At 51.4% G+C, this 21,820-nt stretch overlaps 2 protein-coding genes across 6 annotated transcripts in view; one reads left to right on the forward strand and one right to left on the reverse strand.

Annotated features, from left to right (window-relative positions):
- The first annotated feature begins 1,602 nt into the window (after window positions 1–1,602).
- On the forward strand, window positions 1,603–13,111 carry bcs1l (BCS1 ubiquinol-cytochrome c reductase complex chaperone). Of its 5 annotated transcripts, none has more exons than XM_078227773.1 (8): window positions 1,603–1,667; window positions 3,197–3,565; window positions 4,873–5,012; window positions 5,902–6,096; window positions 6,631–6,694; window positions 8,660–8,829; window positions 11,878–11,995; window positions 12,669–13,111. In XM_078227773.1, exons 2-8 carry the CDS (start codon window positions 3,246–3,248, stop codon window positions 12,919–12,921), a joined length of 1,260 nt encoding a protein of 419 aa, XP_078083899.1. In that variant the 5' UTR covers window positions 1,603–1,667; window positions 3,197–3,245; the 3' UTR covers window positions 12,922–13,111. The 5 variants fall into 5 exon arrangements, with proteins under 5 accessions (XP_078083899.1, XP_078083902.1, XP_078083900.1 ...); XM_078227774.1 differs by having other exon boundaries at window positions 1,626–1,702; XM_078227772.1 differs by having other exon boundaries at window positions 1,626–1,686.
- Window positions 13,112–18,979: 5,868 nt separating this feature from the next.
- The window catches only part of LOC144503449 (sterol 26-hydroxylase, mitochondrial-like), a 30,487-nt gene continuing 27,646 nt past the window's right edge, over window positions 18,980–21,820 (reverse strand). Inside the window, exons 8-9 of the mRNA XM_078227771.1 lie at window positions 21,300–21,503; window positions 18,980–21,102 (exon numbers count right to left, since the gene is read on the reverse strand). Coding sequence (XP_078083897.1) covers window positions 20,986–21,102; window positions 21,300–21,503 — 321 coding nt within the window. The 3' untranslated portion in view covers window positions 18,980–20,985. The remainder of the gene's footprint in view (window positions 21,103–21,299; window positions 21,504–21,820) is intronic.

Consider the following 21,820-nt stretch of genomic DNA (forward strand, 5'->3'; position numbering starts at 1 on the left):
AGGAGTGACGTCAGGAACCATTTCTTCCTCAAACAGGGAGTGAAAATTTGGAACTTTGAATAAAGCCCAGATGATGCTTTGAATGTGCCATGTCTTGGAATGGTATAACTTCACACTACACCAGGCTGAATGGAGAAGACCTTCTTCCTACACTTCCCTCAGGAAACTCCATATCAATCCACCGTGATAGTCGACACATCTCAATCTGGAAACTTCCATTCCATGAGCACCGATGGGTCACCTGGTCAAGATTAATGAGGAGGTGTTGCTGTTGTAATGTAGGCAAGATGGCAGCCCATTTGAGATGGTGTGATATGTGAGAGGTTTATAAAATATCGTGAACTGAGCATAATTAATCTATGCTGACACTCCCAGTGCAGTACTGAGGGAGTGCCGCACTGTCAGAGGGTCAGTACTGAGGGAGTGCCGCACTGTCAGAGGGTCAGTACTGAGGGAGTGCCGCACTGTCAGAGGGTCAGTACTGAGGGAGTGCCGCACTGTCAGAGGGTCAGTACTGAGGGAGTGCCGCACTGTCAGAGGGTCAATGCTGAGGGAGTGCCGCACTGTCAGAGGGTCAGTGCTGAGGGAGTGCTGCACTGTCAGAGGGTCAGTGCTGAGTGAGTGCTGCACTGTCAGAGGGTCGGTGCTGAGGGAGTGCCGCACTGTCAGAGGGTCAGTGCTGAGGGAGTGCCGCACTGTCAGAGGGTCAGTGCTGAGGGAGTGCTGCACTGTCAGAGGGTCAGTACTGAGGGAGTGCTGCACTGTCAGAGGGTCAGTACTGAGGGAGTGCCGCACTGTCAGAGGGTCAGTACTGAGGGAGTGCCGCACTGTCAGAGGGTCAGTACTGAGGGAGTGCCGCACTGTCAGAGGGTCAGTACTGAGGGAGTGCCGCACTGTCAGAGGGTCAGTACTGAGGGAGTGCCGCACTGTCAGAGGGTCAGTACTGAGGGAGTGCCGCACTGTCAGAGGGTCAGTACTGAGGGAGTGCCGCACTGTCAGAGGGTCAGTACTGAGGGAGTGCCGCACTGTCAGAGGGTCAGTACTGAGGGAGTGCTGCACTGTCAGAGGGTCAGTACTGAGGGAGTGCCGCACTGTCAGAGGGCCAGTACTGAGGGAGTGCCGCACTGTCAGAGGGTCAGTACTGAGGGAGTGCCGCACTGTCAGAGGGCCAGTACTGAGGGAGTGCCGCACTGTCAGAGGGTCAGTGCTGAGCGAGTGCCGCACTGTCAGAGGTGCCACCTTTTGGATGTGATCTTACGAGGTCCTATATGCCCTCATGGGGGGAGGAGGGGGGAATATAAAATATCCCACGGTCACTGGGAGGTTCTGTGTAAAGTCGGGGCCAATGCAGAATCACAGAAAGAGAATAAGATCAGAATCACATTGCTGTCTGTGGGGTCTTGCTGTGTGCAAATTGGCTGCCCAATTCTGCATTTAGACCCCGGGAGTGATGGGTTTTGGTGATAAAGGGGATTTGGGATGTGCTCCAGGGGTCAGGGGCGGTGGGGATGGGGAGGCCATTCTTTATCAGGCAAAGCAGTGAGACTAGCCCCTGTACCGGAACCTTCCCGCGGCCCCCGGGGGTTCCGGCCGGAGGAGAGGGGCGGCGGACCGGAAACAGCGGCGGGGACCGGAAGCGAGGTTGGCAGCGCAGGCGGGAAGCCTGAGTAAGAACCTGGAGTGTTAGTGAGTGTGTCAGAGTGTGAGTGTGTCAGTGTCAGAGTGAGTGTGTAAACCCGGTGCTCACTCCCCCCCGGGCTGTGTCACTCTGTAACCGCCCCCCGGGCCCCTCCCCCTCAGTCAGACTAGACAACAACAACTTACATTGATGTAGCGCCTTCCACCTCCCTCTATTTTCCAGGGGGCTTCACTCCAATGGCAGCCAATAGAAATCCACCCTGAGCCTCCGGGGGGGGGGGGGGGGGAGAATTGGGCCAAAATCTGGATGAAGGGAGCGGGTCTGGGGGGAGGAATTCCAGAGGCTGGGACCCCGGCAGCGATCGATGGAAATCGGGGACACTGCAGAGGACAGAATAGGGCGGCACGGTGGTTAGCACCTGCTGCCTCACAGCGCCAGGGACCCGGGTTCAATTCCAGCCTCGGGTCACTGTCTGTGCGGAGTCTGCGTGGGTTTAATGTTTATTATTAATTAGTGTCACAAGTAAGGCTTACATTAACACTGCAATGAAGTTACTGTGAAAATCCCCTAGTTGCCGCACTCCGGCACCTGTTCGGGTCAATGCGCCCTAACCAGCACGTCTTTTAGACTGTGGGAGGAAACCGGAGCACCCGGAGAAAACCCACGCAGACACGGGGAGAACGTGCAGACTCTGCACAGACAGTGACCCAGGCCGGGAATCGAACCTGGGTCCCTGTGAGGCAGCAGTGTTAATCACTGTGCCACCCCTCCGGGAACAGATACATTCATGTCCCCCGGGTCATCCAGACTCAAAACGTTGGCTCTATTCTCTCTCCACAGAGGCTGTCAGACCTGCGGAGAATTTCCAGCATTTTCTGTTTTTGTTTCGGTTTCCAGTATCTGCAGTATTTTGCTTTTATCTTAGTGTCATCTTGATGTTGAGAAGTCCAAAAATTTAGAAGCCAAGTGTGAAAGAATATCTAAATCTTTTCCATATCTCATAGCGTAGACACTAACAGGGGAGGTCTCAGTATCTGCCCCCTCTATATCCACCTCCTCACTGTATCTGGCCCCTCCCTATCCATATCCTCATTGTATCTGCCCCCTATATATTCACATCTTCACTGTATTTGCACCCTCTATCCACATCGTAACTATCTGTCTCCTGTATATTCATACCCTCACTGTATCTGCCCCCTCTAACGCCATACCCTCATTGTATCTGCCCCCTGTATATTCATACCCTCACTGTATCTGCACCCTCTATCCACATCGTAACTGTGTCTGTCCCCTGTATATTCATACCCTCACTGTATCTGCCCTATTCTAGTTTTGACATGAGTGTATCTGTTCCCCCCTCTCCTGTCCCCGGTATAAAGTTTTTCCTTTGTATTCTGTACCCTTCTCCATTCCTGGCGCCTGATTCATTCTTGTGGAACTGATGAAGACACAATATCATGCTTGAGTGATTGGAGCTATTTCCAGTATTGTACACGCACAGCGCTATAATCACCGATTCTGGTGTTGACAACTGAGTTGTTGTATTCTCTTGTGTAGATATTGCTGCTGACACCATGTACCCCAGGCACCGGTGAACTGGTGAAAAATGCCGCTTTCAGACTTTGTTGCGGCCCTGAAGGACAATCCGTACTTTGGGGCTGGATTTGGGCTGGTGGGGGTGGGCACAGCGTTGGCGCTTGCTCGCAAGGGGGCCCAGTTCGGGATGGTGGCTTTCAGGAGGCATTGTATGATCACACTGGAGGTGACCAGTCGAGACAAGAGCTACCACTGGCTCCTCAGCTGGATCACACACCAGGCCCAACGAACGCAGCATCTCAGTGTGGAGACCTCCTACTTCCAACACGACAGTGGCAGGATCAGTACAACCTTTGCCTTTGTTCCCAGCCCAGGAAACCACTTCATCTGGTGAGTATGGTAACATACACTCTGTACACCTCTGGGATGTGAAATTCAATGTTCCGGGGGTTCTCTGCCTGACAGAGTGCGCCCACCCCCCCCCCCCCCCGCCCCCGCCCCGCCCCCCCCCCCCCCCCCGGCAACCTCCCTCAGTCTGTGACCTGCAGGAAGTGACTGCCAGCCACATCAACCCATATTCTCAAATGCAGACACTCAGCGACACAGGGAGGCTGATGTGGAAAACAGGACAGTGTAGAGGGAGCTTTACTCTGTATCTAACCCCGTGCTGTACCTGTCCTGGGAGTGTTTGATGGGGACAGTGTAGAGGGAGCTTTACTCTGTATCTAACCCTGTGCTGTACCTGTCCTGGGAGTGTTTGATGGGGACAGTGTAGAGGGAGCTTTATTCTGTATCTAACCCTGTGCTGTACCTGTCCTGGGAGTGTTTGATGGGGACAGTGTACAGGGAGCATTGCTCTGTATCTAACCCCGTGCTGTACCTGTCCTGGGAGTGTTTGATGGGGGACAGTGTAGAGGGAGCTTTACTCTGTATCTAACCCCGTGCTGTACCTGTCCTGGGAGTGTTTGATGGGGGACAGTGTAGAGGGAGCTTTACTCTGTATCTAACCCTGTGCTGTACCTGTCCTGGGAGTGTTTGATGGGGACAGTGTAGAGGGAGCTTTATTCTGTATCTAACCCCGTGCTGTACCTGTCCTGGGAGTGTTTGATGGGGACAGTGTGGAGGGAGCTTTACTCTGTATCTGACCCCGTGCTGTACCTGTCCTGGGAGTGTTTGATGGGGGACAGTGTAGAGGGAGCTTTACTCTGTATCTAACCCCATGCTGTACCTGTCCTAGGAGTGTTTGATGGAGACAGTGTACAGGGAGGTTTACTCTGTATCTAACCCCATGCTGTACCTGTCCTGGGAGTGTTTGATGGGGACAGTGTACAGGGAGGTTTACTCTGTATCTAACCCCGTGCTGTACCTGTCCTGGGAGTGTTTGATGGGGACAGTGTAGAAGGAGCTTTACTCTGTATCTAACCCCGTGCTGTACCTGTCCTGGGAGTGTTTGATGGGGATGTCGGGTGAATCCTTTCCCTAAGACTGTGAACGCCTCCCCACAGATCACGCTGGAGCTGAGCAGTCGGGACAAGAGCTGTCACAGCTGCTCAGCTGGTTCACACGCCCACTCCAGGTTTAGATTCCAGTTCTGGGACTGCACTCAGTGTTTGGAAACAGGGACTGAATGGCACCGCTTCACTGCTGCGCAAAGCCGGAGGATTCTGGCTGTTGACAACGTGCTGAATTTGCCACAGGTACAAAAGCAAATGGCTCCGGGTGGAGCGAAACCGGGAGAAGCAGATGATTGACCTGCATACAGGCACCCCATGGGAGACAGTCACCCTCACCTCACTGGGCAGCAACCGACAGATCTTCTTTGATATTCTGACTGAAGGTATAAGTTTCTTTGGTAACTTTGCTCAATTCTACTTTTCAGGTGAAGGGGAGATTTAATGGAGGCGTTCAGAATTGTGAGGGGTTTAAATAGAGTCATAGAGGTTTACAGCATGGAAACAGGTCCTTCGGCCCATCTTGTCCATGCCGCCCTTTTTTTTAAACCCCGAAGCTAATCCCAATTGCCCGCATTTGGCCCATATCCCTCTCTATACCCATCGTACCCATGTAACTGTCTAAATGCTTTTTAAAAGACAAAATTATACCCGCCTCTACTACTGCCTCTGGCAGCTTGTTCCAGACACTCACCACCCTCTGTAAAACAATTGCACCTCTGGACACTTTTGTATCTCTCCCCTCTCACCTTAAACCTATGCCCTCTAGTTTTAGACTCCCCTATCTTTGGGAAAAGATATTGACTATCTAGCTGATCTGTGCCCCTCATTATTTTATAGAGTAAATAAGGAAACTCGGTAACGAGAAGGAGACAGACCTGAGATAATTAGCAAAAGAACTGAGTGGAGTTGGGGGGGGGTGGAGAAATGAGGAGAATTTTGTTTTACTTAGCGAACTGTTGTGATCTGGAAGGCGCTGTCAGAAAGGGCAGTCGAAGCAGATTCAACAAGAACTTTTAAAAGGGAATTAGATAAGCAGTTGAAGGGGAAATACTCTCAGGGCTCTGGCGAAAGAGCAAGAGAGAAGGATAAGCTGGATAGCTCTTTCAAAGAGCCAGCACAGGCACAATGGGCCAAATGGCCTCTTTCTGTGGGGTAAGATTCTATAAGGAGACAGAGCGAAGAGCATGGGCTGTTATTTTCTCCGTAATATTTGATCGAGAGCGTTACCTGGCCTTTTCTGTTCTTCCTCCACTCCCCCTACCCCCATCTCAGCAAAATCCCTGGCCCTCAAACAGCAGGAAGGGAAGACGGTGATGTACACGGCAATGGGGGCAGAATGGCGGCCGTTTGGATTCCCACGGCGCAGACGCCCACTCAGTTCCGTCATGCTGGAGAAAGGAATCTCCGAGAAAATCGTCCAAGATGTCAAAGATTTCATCGGGAATCCCAAGTGGTACACGGACCGGGGTAAGGGGCAGAGCAGCAACTATGACCAAGGCAATGGGACATTCATTGTCAGAATGTGGGCATCGCTGGCTACACCGGCACGTATCGCCCATTCCCAATCTCCCGTAGGAAGGCGGTGGTGCGTTTCCGCTTTCTCGAACCGCTGCAGTCCACGTTGACGTAGTTACACCTTGTTAAGGCGGGAGTTCCAGGCTTTTGACAGTGCAGGAACGGTGATCAGGGTGGTGTGTGGCTTGTCGGTGATGATTCCCCCACGGAATTGCTGCTGCCGTCCCGGGAGGCAGCAGGTTTTTGAAGTGACCCTGGTGAGTCGTCGGGTTGGGAAACACCCCCAAGTGGGGCAGTGTTGATGCTCAATAATTTAAAATGAAATAGGAGCTCCTCTGGTTTCAGTCCCCCGGGCTGGATCTGTTACCGTTATCCCACCGCCTCTCCCCACCCGACAGTCTGTGTGGTGAAGCCAGGCGATCACTGTCGCAGTTCATTGATGACACTGTGTGTTCCCCATCATGTGACTCAGTGGTGTTTCCACAGGGATTCCGTATCGCCGCGGGTATTTGCTGTACGGACCTCCTGGATGTGGGAAGAGCAGTTTCATGTGAGTATTTAAACTGGGGCAGGAGGGCGATTGTCGTACATTTTGCCAGTCAGTGAGACATTGAGAAAGAGAAATCTATGTGAATGATGTTGAACTGTGTGGGTCGGTTACCGGGCCAGCAACAACCTCCCCTCTTTCAGCATCAGTCAAATGACAGAGCTCACTCCTATCTCTGTTGCATCTTTCATGACTTTGGGACATTCGAATGTAACATACGACGAGGTGTATTTGCTGTTGCAAAGTAGGGAATGCAGCAGCCAGTTTATGCAGAGCAAGATCCCACAAACAGCTATGTGACTGACCAGGTCAACTGCTTTTAATTGAGGGATAAAGATTGGCCCCAGGACACCGGGGAGAACTGCCCACTGTTCTTTCGAAATAGTGGCAGTGAAGTTTTTACACTGGACATTCTCTCTTCCACTTTCTTCTGTCGGGAAAAAGATACAAAAGTCGAAGGACACATTCCAACCGACTCAAGAACAGCTTCTTCCCTGCTGCTGTCAGACTTTTGAATGGACCTACCTCGCATTAAATTGATCTTTCTCTACACCCTAGCTATGACTGTAACACTACATTCTGCACTCTCTCCTTTCCTTCTCTATGAACGGTATGCTTTGTCTGTATAGTGCGCGAGAAACAATACTTTTCACTGTATGCTAATACATGTGACAATAATAAATCAAACACCCAGCAGAGAGGGTAGAATAGACATTGGTTCAATGTTTTATCCAAAAGACAGTACATCTGACAGTGCAGCTCTCTCTCAGCGCTGCCCCTGCAGCAATGCAGCAGCCTCTCAGCGCTGCCCCTGCAGCAATGCAGCAGCCTCTCAGCGCTGCCCCTGCAGCAATGCAGCACTCCCTCAGTGCAGCCCTTGCAGCAATGCAGCAGTCCCACAGCGCTGCCCCTGCAGCAATGCAGCAGTCCCACAGTGCTGCCCCTGCAGCAATGCAGCAGTCCCACAGTGCTGCCCCTGCAGCAATGCAGCAGCCTCTCAGCACTGCCCCTGCAGCAATGCAGCACTCCCTCAGTGCAGCCCTTGCAGCAATGCAGCAGTCCCACAGCGCTGCCCCTGCAGCAATGCAACAGCCTCTCAGCGCTGCCCCTGCAGCAATGCAGCACTCCTTCAGTGCAGCCCTTGCAGTAATGCAGCAGCCCCACAGCACTGCCCCTGCAGCAATGCAGCAGCCTCTCAGCGCTGCCCCTGCAGCAATGCAGCACTCCCTCAGTGCAGCCCTTGCAGCAATGCAGCCCCACAGCGCTGCCCTTGCAGCAATGCAGCAGCCTCTCAGTGCTGCCCTTGCAGCAATGCAGCACTCCCTCAGTGCAGCCCTTGCAGCAATGCAGCAGTCCCACAGCGCTGCCCCTGCAGCAATGCAGCAGCCTCTCAGTGCTGCCCCTGCAGCAATGCAGCAGTCCCGCAGCGCTGCCCCTGCAGCAATGCAGCAGTCCCACAGCGCTGCCCCTGCAGCAATGCAGCAGCCTCTCAGTATTATATAGGCAGTGTCAGCCTCGACTGGAATGTGAGCCACGATCCTCGTGCTACCCACAGAAACATGAACAATTCTACATTCAGTGAAAAGTGATGAAGATTTGAGAGATGTTTTGATGCTTTAATGTTCTCTATTGCTGGGCAAGGTAGACTGATTGCAGAGATTCCTGTGCCGGGATTAGGGTGAGATTCCTCACTGAGCGATTGTTTCCCAGGACTTGCTGTGTGAAAGTGGGGCTGGAATTATTAGTGCTGTATTTGTTTCCTGGTTCTATAGACTATCTGATAGGCATGGTTTTGGATAAGGTCGCCCATTGTCCCAAACATTGACACTGTAACCGGTACTGGAGTTGGACCCTGTGAGTCAGGGGGAGTCTGTAACCTGGCCACGGCCTGTGTCTGACGCGGGTGTGTGGGACGATGTTGCTGTTATTGCACTAATGTCTGCCTTTCTCTCCTCCCCGTGCCCTCAGCACAGCGCTAGCTGGGGAGCTCCAATACAGCATCTGTCTAATGAGCCTGAGTGACAGGAGCCTGACTGACGACCGACTCAACCACCTGCTTAGCATGGCGCCACAGCAGAGCATCGTCCTGCTGGAGGACGTGGACGCAGCCTTCGTCAACCGAGACTTGGCCAAAGAAAGTGAGTGCATGTCCCTCGCTCTCATCATCCACACAACCAAAGTTTATTCGTCGCAAGTAAGGCGTACATTAACACTGCAATGCAGTTACTGTGAAAATCCCCCAGTCGCCACAGTCTGGCACCTGTTCGGGTCAATGCACCCTAACCAGCACGTCTTTCGGACGTGGGAGAAAACTGGAGCACCCGGAGGAAACCCACGCAGACATGGGGAGAACGTGCAGACTCCACACAGACAGTGACCCGAGGCTGGAAGTGAACCAGGGTTCCCGGCGCTGTGAGGCAGCAGTGCTAACCACTGTGCCACCGTGCCGCCTACCACGCTTCTGCAGCTCTCTTGTAATCCATTTGTTGTTAGATCTCCCTCTGTGACACAGTATTTTAAAACACTCGCGATGTTTCATTGTGTTATTTAATATAACCTGTTGTAACATTTCATCGAATTCTCCCTCTGTTGCCCTCAATTTTGCTCTTTCAGCCTCACGTGCGCTCTCTCTGTCACTTTTTGTTTAGTCATTCGTGGGACATGGGCGTCGCTGGTTGGCCAGTATTTATTGCCCATCCCTAGTTGCCCTTGTTCAGAGGGCAGTTGAGAGTCAACCACATTGCTGTGGCTCTGGAGTCACATGTAGGCCAGACCAGATAACGACAACAGATTTCCTTCCCTGAAGGGCATGAGTGAACCAGATGGGTTTTTCCGACAATCGACAATGGTTTCATGGTCATCAGTAGATTCTTAATTCCAGATTTTTAAATTTAATTCAAATTCCACCATCTGTCGTGGCGGGATTTGAACCAGGGTCCCCAGAACATTAGCTGAGTTTCTGGATTAATAGTTTAGCAATAATACCACTAGGCCATCGCCTCTCAGTTTGGAAGGTGCTGCCCAAGGAGCCTTGGTGAGTTCCTGCTCTGCATCTTGTAGATGGTACACACTGCAACTGAGACAGAGAGAGAGACGTTGAAATCGCCAACCTGCACCCTTTCCAGCCTCAGTGCTTCCCCCAAGTGGTGTTTAACATGGAGGAACACTGATTCATCAGTTGAAGCTGGTGCTTTTGCTCTCAGTCTCTTTCTGCTTCTGTGTGTGTCTCTCTCTCTCTGTGTCTTTGTCTCTCTCTCTCTGTCTCTCTCTCTCTGTGTTGCTCTCTCTGTGTCTCTCTCTCTCTGTGTCTCTCTCTCTCTGTGTCTCTCTCTCTCTGTGTGTCTCTCACTCTGTGTGTCTCTCACTCTGTGTGTCTCTCACTCTGTGTGTGTCTCTCACTCTGTGTGTGTCTCTCACTCTGTGTGTGTCTCTCACTCTGTGTGTGTCTCTCACTCTGTGTGTGTCTCTCACTCTGTGTGTCTCTCACTCTGTGTGTCTCTCACTCTGTGTGTCTCTCACTCTGTGTGTCTCTCACTCTGTGTGTCTCTCACTCTGTGTGTGTCTCTCACTCTGTGTGTGTCTCTCACTCTGTGTGTGTCTCTCACTCTGTGTGTGTCTCTCACTCTGCGTGTGTCTCTCACTCTGCGTGTGTCTCTCACTCTGCGTGTGTCTCTCACTCTGCGTGTGTCTCTCACTCTGCGTGTGTCTCTCACTCTGCGTGTGTCTCTCACTCTGCGTGTGTCTCTCTGCGTGTGTCTCTCTGCGTGTGTCTCTCTGCGTGTGTCTCTCTGCGTGTGTCTCTCTGCGTGTGTCTCTCTGCGTGTGTCTCTCTGCGTGTGTCTCTCTGCGTGTGTCTCTCTGCGTGTGTCTCTCTGCGTGTGTCTCTCTGCGTGTGTCTCTCTGCGTGTGTCTCTCTGCGTGTGTCTCTCTGCGTGTGTCTCTCTGCGTGTGTCTCTCTGCGTGTCTCTCTCTGCGTGTCTCTCTCTGCGTGTCTCTCTCTGCGTGTCTCTCTCTGCGTGTCTCTCTCTGTGTCTCTGTGTGTGTCTCTGTGTGTGTCTCTGTGTGTGTCTCTCTGTGTGTGTCTCTCTGTGTGTGTCTCTCTGTGTGTGTCTCTCTGTGTGTGTCTCTCTGTGTGTGTCTCTCTGTGTGTGTCTCTCTGTGTGTGTCTCGCTGTCTCCCTCTCTCTCTCTCTGTCTCTCTCTCTCTGTCTCTCTCTCTCTCTCTCTCTGTCTCTCTCCCTCTCGCGCTCTGCCCCTCTCGCGCTCTGCCCCTCTCGCGCTCTGCCCCTCTCGCGCTCTGCCCCTCTCGCGCTCTGCCCCTCTCGCGCTCTGCCCCTCTCGCGCTCTGCCCCTCTCGCGCTCTGCCCCTCTCGCGCTCTGCCCCTCTCGCGCTCTGCCCCTCTCGCGCTCTGCCCCTCTCGCGCTCTGCCCCTCTCGCGCTCCGCCCCTCTCTCTCCCGCGCCCCGGCCCCCTCTCTCCCGCGCCCCGGCCCCCTCCCTCTCCGCGCCCCGGCCCCCTCCCTCTCCGCGCCCCGGCCCCCTCCCTCTCCGCGCCCCGGCCCCCTCCCTCTCGCGCCCCGGCCCCCTCCCTCTCGCGCCCCGCCCCCCTCCCTCTCGCGCCCCGGCCCCCTCGCGCCCCGGCCCGCTCCTCCGCGCCCTGCCCCGTTCCCCGCTCTCTCTCTCTCTACCTCTCTCTGGAATTCAGGGTTCTCTCATGGTGTCCTGATGAAGCTCATTGAAATAAATCCAGATCCAGTTCTGTGTCTCCGCCTTTAATCGAAGCCCCACAGCCCTGATTCAGACAACAGGTTCTGACGCTGGCTGGGGAAGGTCGGGGTGAGGGGATTACAGCTGACTTTTACAGTGCAGTTACTGTTGTAATGTCGGAAATGCAGCAGCCAGTGTGTGCACAGCAAGATCCCACACACAGTGACGAGATGTGATTGGTTTCAGTGATATTTGTTCAGGGATAAATGTCCATGGGGCACTGAGGAGAACTCAGCTGCTCTTTGACTCGGCTCCTGTGACCTGTTATATCCCCCAGAGGGTCGTTAGGGCCTCGGGTTCACGTTTCACCTGGATGGGGGCAGCTCTCTCTCTCGCGCTGAATTATCTGGAGTGAAGCTGGGATCCAGACCCTCCAGCCCGTGCACTCAGATATTAAACACTGACTGATCTGTGATTTCAGACCCCACAGTGTACCAAGGAATGGGCCGGCTAACATTCAGCGGTTTGTTAAATGCTCTCGATGGCGTGGCGTCAGCTGAGGCCAGACTGGTGTTTATGACCACAAACTACCTGGACAGGTAGGAGCCTTTCTTCACTCTGCATCAAGATGGTGGCTGATCTGATTGTAACCTCCATCCCCCATCCCAGCATCCATACACTCCTGTCCTCACCTCTACTCCTCCAGTTCTCCAACGTCCCCAATTTTAATTGTTCCACCATCAGTACTAAAGTAAAGTTCGTTTATTAGTCACAAGTCAGCTTACATTAACACTGCAATGAAGTTACTGTGAAATTCCCCCAGTTGACACACTCCTGCGCCTGTTCGGGTCAATGCACCTTAACCCGCACGTCTTTCGGACTGTGGGAGGAAACTGGAGCACCCGGAGGAAACCCACGCAGACACGGGGAGAACGTGCAAACACCACACAGACAGTGACCCCAGCCGGGAATCGAACCCGGGTCCCTGGCGCTGTAAGTAGTCACGCCCTTCCGCTGCCTTACCTCCCTAAACGATTAAGACGCTCCTTAGAACCTGCCTCTTTTGATGGAGAACATGTCTTGATGTGGCTGCATGTCAGGTTCTGTTTGATAACACTCCTGTGAAATGTCTCAGGATCTTTTGCTCCGTTAAAGATGCTACGAAAGTAAGAATTTTGTCCCACAATTGCAAGTTAGATTTGCCATCCCCCGACCAGCAGTGTCAGCCATTCCCCCTCAGTAATGATTCATGTTTTTTGCCCCTCTCCGCAGGCTGGATCCTGCTCTGATCCGTCCTGGACGAGTGGACCACAAGCAATTTGTTGGCTACTGCTCCCACTGGCAGCTGTCCCAGATGTTCCAGCGGTTTTACCCAGAGCAGCCAGTGACCATGGCGGATGAGTTTGCAGAGAGAGCACTGTCCCTCTCTGACAGGATCAGTGCCGCCCAGGTACAGGGACATTTCCTGCTGTATAAACTGGAACCCCTCAAAGCCATTGAGGACATCCAGCAGATCATCGTGTGATAGCCAGGAGGCGTCTGGGAGAGGAACGGGGACCAGACGTCCCAGCACTGAAAAACAATGCTCTATTTATTGAAAATAAACCTCAATGTGATGACTACCCTCAGTGCTCCATGTGCGGGGAGAGGTCTTCTTGTTTACTGCCCTGTATGGAGAGCTAACATCGACAGATAAATTAGCCTTTGATCACGTGTTTCTGTTTTATGGGATCTTGCTGTGTTGAAACTATTGTGGTGCCTTCGCAGGTAGAAGAACGAAAACAATGTGAAGAGTAAGTCACCAATGACAAAGTGCCTATTCGCCTGCTTCAGAGTTAATATTGACCAGGGCAGCAGGAAGGACCCCCCTGCTCCGGTATTGCAGAAAAAAGAGACATGCTGTGGAAGCTTTTCATATGGCACCCATCAGGACAGATACAGGAATACCAAATTTCAAAGGGAGCAACAATTTATATTGCATGAGAAAAGGATATTAATTATTTCGCAAGTCAAATCTGGTCGAACCAATTAGCACTCTTTTGTCATGCAGTATAAATTGTTATCCCTTTGAAATTTGGTATTCTTGTATCTGTCCCAATGAGTGTCGGATGAGAACATATCTTTTATTTCAGCAACAGTCAAGTTCTGTATCACTTAGTTACTACCCCCGTTCTTCTAAAAATGGTCATGAAATCTTCAGTACCCACCCACGAGAGTCTTGTTTAAGATGGCGCCTCCAACAGTGTAGCATGGGAGAGTCGGCCTGGATCATCACTCAGGTATTTATTATTTCACGGATATTGTGTTCCAGCCCCTTGTGTGAAAGCCTATACTCCTGATCTCCGACTGAGAGGTGAGAGTTCTAAGCACTGGGCCAGGGCTAGACTAGGCTCAGATGATAACAGAGATTAGTTTAAAGTTTATTTATTAGTCACAAGTAGGCTTACATTAACACTGCAATGAAGTTACTGTGAAAATCCCCGAGTCACACTCCGGTGCCTGTTTGGGTGCACTGAAGGGAGAATTTAGCACAGCCAATGCACCCTAACCAGCACAGCTTTCAGACTGTGGGAGGATACCGGAGCACCCGGAGGAAACCCACGCAGAGACGGGGAGAACGTGCAAACTCCACACAGACAGTGACCCAAGCCGGGAATTGAATCCGGGTCCCTGGTGCTGTGAGGCAGCAGCGCTAACCACTGTGCCGCCGACATTCAGGATGGAGTGAAACACTGACCAGTGGGAAGTAGCAAAATGACGCTGTGTTGGAGACTCTGGGTGTGGAGAATATGTGACAATTAGTACATGGTTGGATGGGGAAAAAACAACCAATGTCTTGTGCTGAAGGTTGAATTTTTATTTCTGTGACAGGCAGAAATCCCCGACACAGCCAGACTGCAGTTTCGGGATTAATTGGAGCTCTCAAAGCTCTGGGTTAAATCCTGGTCTCCTGGGTTAGAGCTGGAGAGGAGTTTTCCATCACCTCTCCCAGCTCTATTACAGGAGGAGGCAGTTCTGCTCTATCAGCCCGTCCCTCCATTCTGTATGACCATGACTGATCTGTATCTTAATCTAACCCCCACCTGGATTCCTGAATCCGTTACAACAATTCATCAGTCGTCATTTTGAAATTCTCAGTTGATCTCCAGCCAGAATAGCTTTTTCAGGGAAGAGAATTCCAGATTTCCACTCCCCCGCCCGCCAGGAGTGGGAGAAGTGCTTCCTCCTGATGTCATCCATGCACGGCCTGGCTCTAGTTTTAAGATTCTAACCCCCCGCCCCCCCCTCCCCCTCGCCTCCCGTCTCAACTCCTCCCATTCGAGGAAATAGTTTCTCTCCATCTACCCGATCAAATCCTTTAATTACCCTTAAACACCTCAATCAAACCACCCCTTAAACCACAGTGGTTAGAACTGCTGCCTCACAGCGCCAGGGACCCGGGCTCGATTCCCAGCTTGGGTCACTGTGTGAAGTTTGCCTGTTCTCCCCGTGTCTGCGTGGGTTTCCTCCCACAGTCCGAAAGAGGTGCTGGTTAGGGTGCATTCACTCAAACAGGCGTCGGAGTGTGGCAACTTGCGGAATTTCACAGTAACTTCATTGCAGTGTTAATTGAAGCCTTGTGACTAAAAAAAACTTGTTAAAAAAAAAACCTAAATCTTCTAAACTCAGGTAGTACAAAACCATTCTCTGCAACCTTTTCTCAAAATGTAATGTTTTAGTCATATGATGAATCTGTGCTGCGCTCACTCCAGGAATCATGTCGTTTGCTTGTGACTCCTTAGAATCTTAGAATCCCTACAGCACAGAAAGAGGCCATTCGGCCCATCGAGTCTGCACCGACCACAATCCCACCCAGGCCCTACCCCCATATCCCTACATATTTACCCACTAATCCCTCTAACCTACGCATCCCAGGACACTAAGGGCAATTTTAGCATGGCCAATCAACCTAACCCGCACATCTTTGGACTGTGGGAGGAAACCGGAGCACCCGGAGGAAACCCACGCAGACACGAGGAGAATGTGCAAACTCCACACAGACAGTGACCCAAGCCGGGAATCGAACCCAGGTCCCTGGAGCTGTGAAGCAGCAGTGCTAACCACTGTGCTACCGTGCCGCCCAATTCCTGTTCTCTATCTGTGTGGATCGGAGGTCCCTGGGTTTAACACAATTACCTTGGTCACCCAGGCCCCGGCAAAATTGCTGAAGCATCAATATTAACTGGATAATGGAATGTTACCCAGTCAGTGGCAGAGCGACTCAAGCAACAACTGGCAATAAATGCTTGCATTCCAAGAGAGGTGAGTCTTAAGATGAGGCTTGTACAAAATAAGACTGGAGGAAGTCAGGCATCCCGTCAAAGCAGCTCTGCCAATCAGCAAGAGCCTGGGTGAACTGCCCCATCTCTATAACACGTGATCCTCTCAGAGTCCAAAGATTTATCTGTCTTAAATATCCCAAGTGATTCAGAATCCAGAGAGCTCTGTGATAGAGGACTCCACAGAGCTTCACAACCTTCTGAATGAAGAAATCTTTTATTTATCTGGGCCCTAAACAGCTGCCCTCCTCCCCTGCTCTGTGCCCCCATGCTCCAGGTGCCCCAGGCAGGTGGAAACGGTCTCACAGAATCTACCTGTCAAACTGTTCCATAATCTTGGATGTTTCAATGAGATTACCACTCATAGAAATCATAGAAACCCTACAGTACAGAAAGAGGCCATTCGGCCCATCAAGTCTGCACCGACCACAATCCCACCCAGGCTCTACCCCCATATCCCTACATATTTAACCCGCTAATCTACGCATCCCAGGACACTAAGGGGCAATTTTAGCATGGCCAATCAACCTAACCCGCACATCTTTGGACTGTGGGAGGAAACCGGAGCACCCGGAGGAAACCCACGCAGACACGAGGAGAATGTGCAAACTCCACACAGACAGTGACCCAAGCCGGGAATCGAACCCAGGTCCCTGGAGCTGTGAAGCAGCAGTGCTAACCACTGTGCTACCGTGTCGCTCATTCTTCTCACTTCCATAGAGTATAAACCCAATTTACTCGGTCTTCCATCACACCTCATTGGTGGCACGGTGGTTAGCACTGCTGCCTCACAACACCAGGGACCCAGGTTCAATTCTGGTCTTGAGTGAGTGTGTGGACTTTGATGTTCTCCTGTGCCTGCATAGGTTTCCTCCCACAGTCCAAAGGTTAGGTGGATTGGCCATGGCAAATTGCCCCTTAGTGTCCAAAGATGTATTGGTTGGGTGGATTAGCCTTAGTAAATGCATGGGGTTATGGGGATAGGGCGGGGGATGGACCTGGGTAAGATGCTCTTTTGGAGAGTCAGTAGATGCAATGGGCCAAATGGCCTCCTTCTGCCCTGTCGGGGTTCTATGGTTCATCCCAGGGACCAGTTTAGTGAACCTTTGTCACACTTCTAAGGAAAGTAAATCCTTAAATATGAAGACCAAAACTGCACAGTGCATCCAGCTGTGCTCTCAACAAAGCCTCAGACAATTGTAGCAAGACTTCCTTAACTCTTGTAATCTAATCTCCTTGCAATAAAGGCCATTGCATCATTTACATTGTGATTTTGAAGTGTGATGCCTTCCACAGTCTGTGACCATCACTGCATGGCTTGACACTGGGAAGGAATGGTCACTGGAAGATGTGAGACTCAACATCTGGCGTTAAATATTTATCCTGATGGGAACGCGGTCGCTGATGGTTAAGCAATACGCTCACAAGCAAAGTTTCTCTCCTTCAACATTTATTCTTTCAGATAAGATGAGGTTCAGGTGGGGAATTGCGCAGTGGGGGGCAGTGGGAAGGAGCTCCAAGGTGGGGCCCAGTGGGAAGGCGCTGCGAGGTGGGGCCCAGTGGGAAGGCGCTGCGAGGTGGGGCCCAGTGGGAAGGTGTTGTGAGGCGGGGCCCAGTGGGAAGGCATTGCGAGGTGGGGCCCAGCGGGAAGGCGCTGCGAGGTGGGGCCCAGTGGGAAGGTGCTGCGAGGTGGGGCCCAGTGGGAAGGCGCTGCGAGGTGGGGCCCAGCGGGAAGGTGCTGCAAGGTGGGGCCCAGTGGGAAGGTGCTGCGAGGTGGGGCCCAGTGGGAAGGCGCTGCGAGGTGGGGCCCAGCGGGAAGGCGCTGCGAGGTGGGGCCCAGTGGGAAGGCGCTGCGAGGTGGGGCCCAGTGGGAAGGCGCTGCGAGGCGGGGCCCAGTGGGAAGGCGTTGCGAGGTGGGGCCCAGCGGGAAGGCGTTGCGAGGTGGGGCCCAGCGGGAAGGCGCTGCGAGGCGGGGCCCAGCGGGAAGGTGCTGCAAGGTGGGGCCCGGTCAGAAGGGGCTGCAATGGTGACATGACTTTCAAATTTCTCCTCAAGCTACAAACTGCCTCAGATTGGAATATTATCACCTTATTCTGAGAGACAGGATCTATCGGCATTTAGAGAGACAAGGACTGATTAGTGACGGTCAGCATGGCTTTGTGAGTGGAAAATCATGTCTCACAAATTTGATTGAGTTTTTTGAAGGGGTAACCAAGAAGGTAGATGCGGGCAGTGCAGTTGATGTTGTCTACATGGACCTTAGCAAGGCCTTTGACGAGGTACCACATGGTAGGTTGTTGCATAAGGTTAAATCTCACAGGATCCAGGGTGAGGTAGCCAAATGGATACAAAATTGGCTTGATGACAGAAGACGGGGTGGTTGTAGAGGGTTGTTTTCCAAACTGGAGGCCTGTGATCAGCGGTGTGTCTCAGGGATCAGTGCTGGGTCCACTGTTATTTGTCATTTATATTAATGATTTGGATGAGAATATAGGAGGCATGGTTGGTAAGTTTGCAGATGACACCAAAATTGGTGGCATAGTGGACAGTGAAGAAAGTTATCTAGGATTGCAACGGGATCTTGATCAATTGGGCCAGTGGGCTGACGAATGGCAGGTGGAGTTTAATTTAGATAAATGCAAGGTGATGCATTTTGGGAGATTGAACCAGGGCAGGACTTCCTCAGTTAATGGTAGGGCGTTGGGGAGAGTTACAGAACAAAGAGATCGAGGGGCACATGTTCATATCTCCTTGAAAGTGGAGTCACAGGTGGACAGAGTGGTGAAGAAGGCATTCAGCATGCTTGGTTTCATTGGTCAGAACATTGAATACAGTCTTGTTGAAGTTGTACAAGACATTGGTAAGGCCACACTTGGAATACTGTCTATAGTTCTGGTCACCCTATTATAGAAAGGATATTATTAAACTAGAAAGAGTGCAGAAAAGATTTACTAGGATGCTACCGGGACTTGATGGTTTGAGTTATAAGGAGAGGCTGGATAGACTGGGACTTTTTTCTCTGGAGCGTAGGAGGCTGAGGGGTGATCATATAGAGGTCTATAAAATAATGAGGGGCATAGATCAGCTAGATAGTCAATATCTTTTCCCAAAGGTAAGGGAGTCTAAAACTAGAGGGCATAGGTTTAAGGTGAGAGGGGAGAGATACAAAAGGGTCCAGAGGAGCAATTGTTTCAGAGGTGATGAGTGTCTGGAATGAGCTTCCAGAGGTAGTAGTAGAGGCGGGTACAATTTTGTCTTTTAAAAAGCATTTAGACAGTTACATGGTAAGATGGGTATAGAGGGATATGGACCAAATGCAGGCAATTGGGACTAGCTTAGTGGTTAAAACTGGACAGCATGGACAAGTTGGGCCGAAGGGCCTGTATCCATGCTGTAAACCTCTATGACTCTTATCCATCACCCTGGAATTCCTTACTGAGAGGATATTGGGGTAGTAAGGACTGCAGTTCCAGAATGGTCCCCAGGTTGAAGAACTTCAGATGGACTCAAGGAGTTCAGTCTACTCACTTAGTGCTGCATTATAGGGTGACCTGCTAGAGGTCTATAAGGCAATTAAACGTGTTGGATAGCATCCCTATTAATGGCTGATTCCAGTTTGGATTACTGGAGTGGACCAGGAGAAGTGAATCTAAACTCTGGCAGAGTTGTACTGCACAGTGTTGGACAGGTCTCGGTCAGCTCACATTGGTGTCTGCTGACCCTCTCTGAGATTGTTCCTGGAGCAGAGATCCCATCATATCGTGGTTTAGTGCTTTCATAGAGATCACGGGTGGCACAGTGGTTAGCACTGCTGTCTCACAGCACCAGGGACCCGGGTTCGATTCCCGGCTTGGGTCACTGTCTGTGTGGAGTTTGCACATGCTCCCCGTGTCTGCGTGGGTTTCCTCCGGGTGCTCCGGTTTCCTCCCACAGTCCAAAGATGTGCGGGTTAGGTGGATTGGCCATGCTAAATTGCCCCTTAGTGTCAGGGGGACTAGCTAGGGTAAATACATGGGGATAGATAGGGCCTGGGTGGGATTGTGGTCAGTGCAGACTTGATGGGCCGAATGGCCTCCCTCTGCACTGCAGGGATTCCGTGGTTGGGATTCTATCACTTGGTCCGTGTGATCTCCTGGACTAGATTTGATCAAACGCAGAGAGGAATTTAGGGTCACCGAGTCTCCAGAAACTGAAGGCCGTTCTAAGCAAAATCTAGGAGATAAATCAGTGGGATATTGCAAAGTGTTCCCTTTGTTATCATTGAACACTTCCAGTAATTATTAAAACTGCAGATAGGAAAATGGCTCTTTGACCCAGAGCCGAGCACCATCCAATTGTATTATGAAGAGCCCCCTTTCCATCTTTCTTATTGGTTGGGATGGCAGAGAGCTGCAGGATGGGTAAGATGGGTATAGAGGGATATAAGCCAAACACGGGCGATTGGGACTAGCTTAATGGTAAAAACTGGATAGCATGGACAGGTTGGGCCGAAGGGCCTGTTTCCATGCTGTAAACCTCTATGACTCTATGGACATGTCAAGCAACTAATGGCAGGACCATCGGGTAATTGGAGCCGGTTGTCACAAAGCCTGCAGGAATATATCCCGTCAGCAACCCTGAGCTGTGAGGGAGTGAGGTTGCGATGCCCAATTATGATGCTGCAGGCCTGGTGGACAGGCTGCCTCTTTTCCTGCCCGTTCCTACATATCACCAGGTGCTCTTAATCCAGTTGAATTTTACTGCACAGAAGGAGGCCATTCGGCCAGTCAGATCTATGGTGGGAGCTACAGGATTTTTTTGGGATTTATTCACAGGATGGTAGAGGAAATGAGAGGCAATAATATTATGCTAATGGAAGAGGTTATCTGAATAGACACTGGGGTGTTAGTATTGTAAAAGATGCAGGACTCCCTGGAGGGTGCTCAGAAGAATTTCCTTGATTATGTTTCTGGCCCAATGAGGAAGAATTGGCCTTCAGTTGTTTCCTCACATCACCTGGAGTGAATGGAAGACTGGTTCCTGTGATGCTGGCAGCTTCCAGAGGAGGTTATTCACCAGGGCTCAAACCCCACAGGATGAGGTGAGATCTTGATAATGGGAGAGTCCATTACTGAGATGGGTTATTGTGGAATGCTGTTAAAGCCAGGAGTGTAACTGGGCTAGGGATAGAGCGATTACTGAGGGAAATAATGAGACAGGGGGTAGGTCAAGCATGTTCTGAGAGAGTGTGATCAACTTGAGCCTGATCACTTGTTCGTGCTCCTGGAATGTCACACCCGGTCCACAAACTGCAGATTTATGGGTTTCTCGGGAATGAGAACGATCCTGGACCTCGCTTGAATTTCCTTTATTCCAGGTTCCAGCTTTATCTGGAACTGTTTCAGCAACTGCAATCAGAAAGAGGTTCCAAACCATGAGAAACTACACAGAGTGGACAGACACCAGTGTGTGCTCTGGTTAACACTGGCTCTCGCTCTGGCTAAAGCCAATGTTCACTCTGACTAACACCAAGATTTACTCTGGATAACACCAATACTTGCTCTGGCTAAAGCCAGTGATCACACTGACTAACACCAATACTTACTCTGGCCAGCGTCAGATGCACCTCTAGCTCAGCAATCCTTCTCCCCGGGCAGCCCCGGACACCGTATCCAAATGGCAGTGAACTGAAGGGATGTTGCTTGAGTCTTTCTGCTCCACGGATCCAGCGATCTGGTTGAAACTGGTGAGGATTGGGGAAGTCCTGTTCATCGTGGCACATTGCATAGTGGCACAGAATAAACTGTGTCTGCAGGAAAGAGAACTGAGCTCCATGGAACAGTTACAGACATTACCAGTCATTACAAGTGATTAACAATCTCGCTCTGTTTGAAAAGTTGCATAACATACAGCAGTGAATCTGTGTATCTCATCAGATGTGTCTGGTGTTTATATTGGTGGACACACGGAGGGAACAATCAGTGACTGTGTATGTGCTCTGGGCCCTCTTACTCACAGTGAGCGCTGAGCCAGGGCTGTGTCACTCTCAAGCTGTGTATATAGCACAGTAAGAAGTCTCACAACACCAGGTTAAAGTCCAACAGGTTTATTTGGAATCATGAGCAT

This window comes from Mustelus asterias, chromosome 14 (assembly GCF_964213995.1).
Source record: "Mustelus asterias chromosome 14, sMusAst1.hap1.1, whole genome shotgun sequence".
Taxonomy (NCBI): domain Eukaryota; kingdom Metazoa; phylum Chordata; class Chondrichthyes; order Carcharhiniformes; family Triakidae; genus Mustelus; species Mustelus asterias.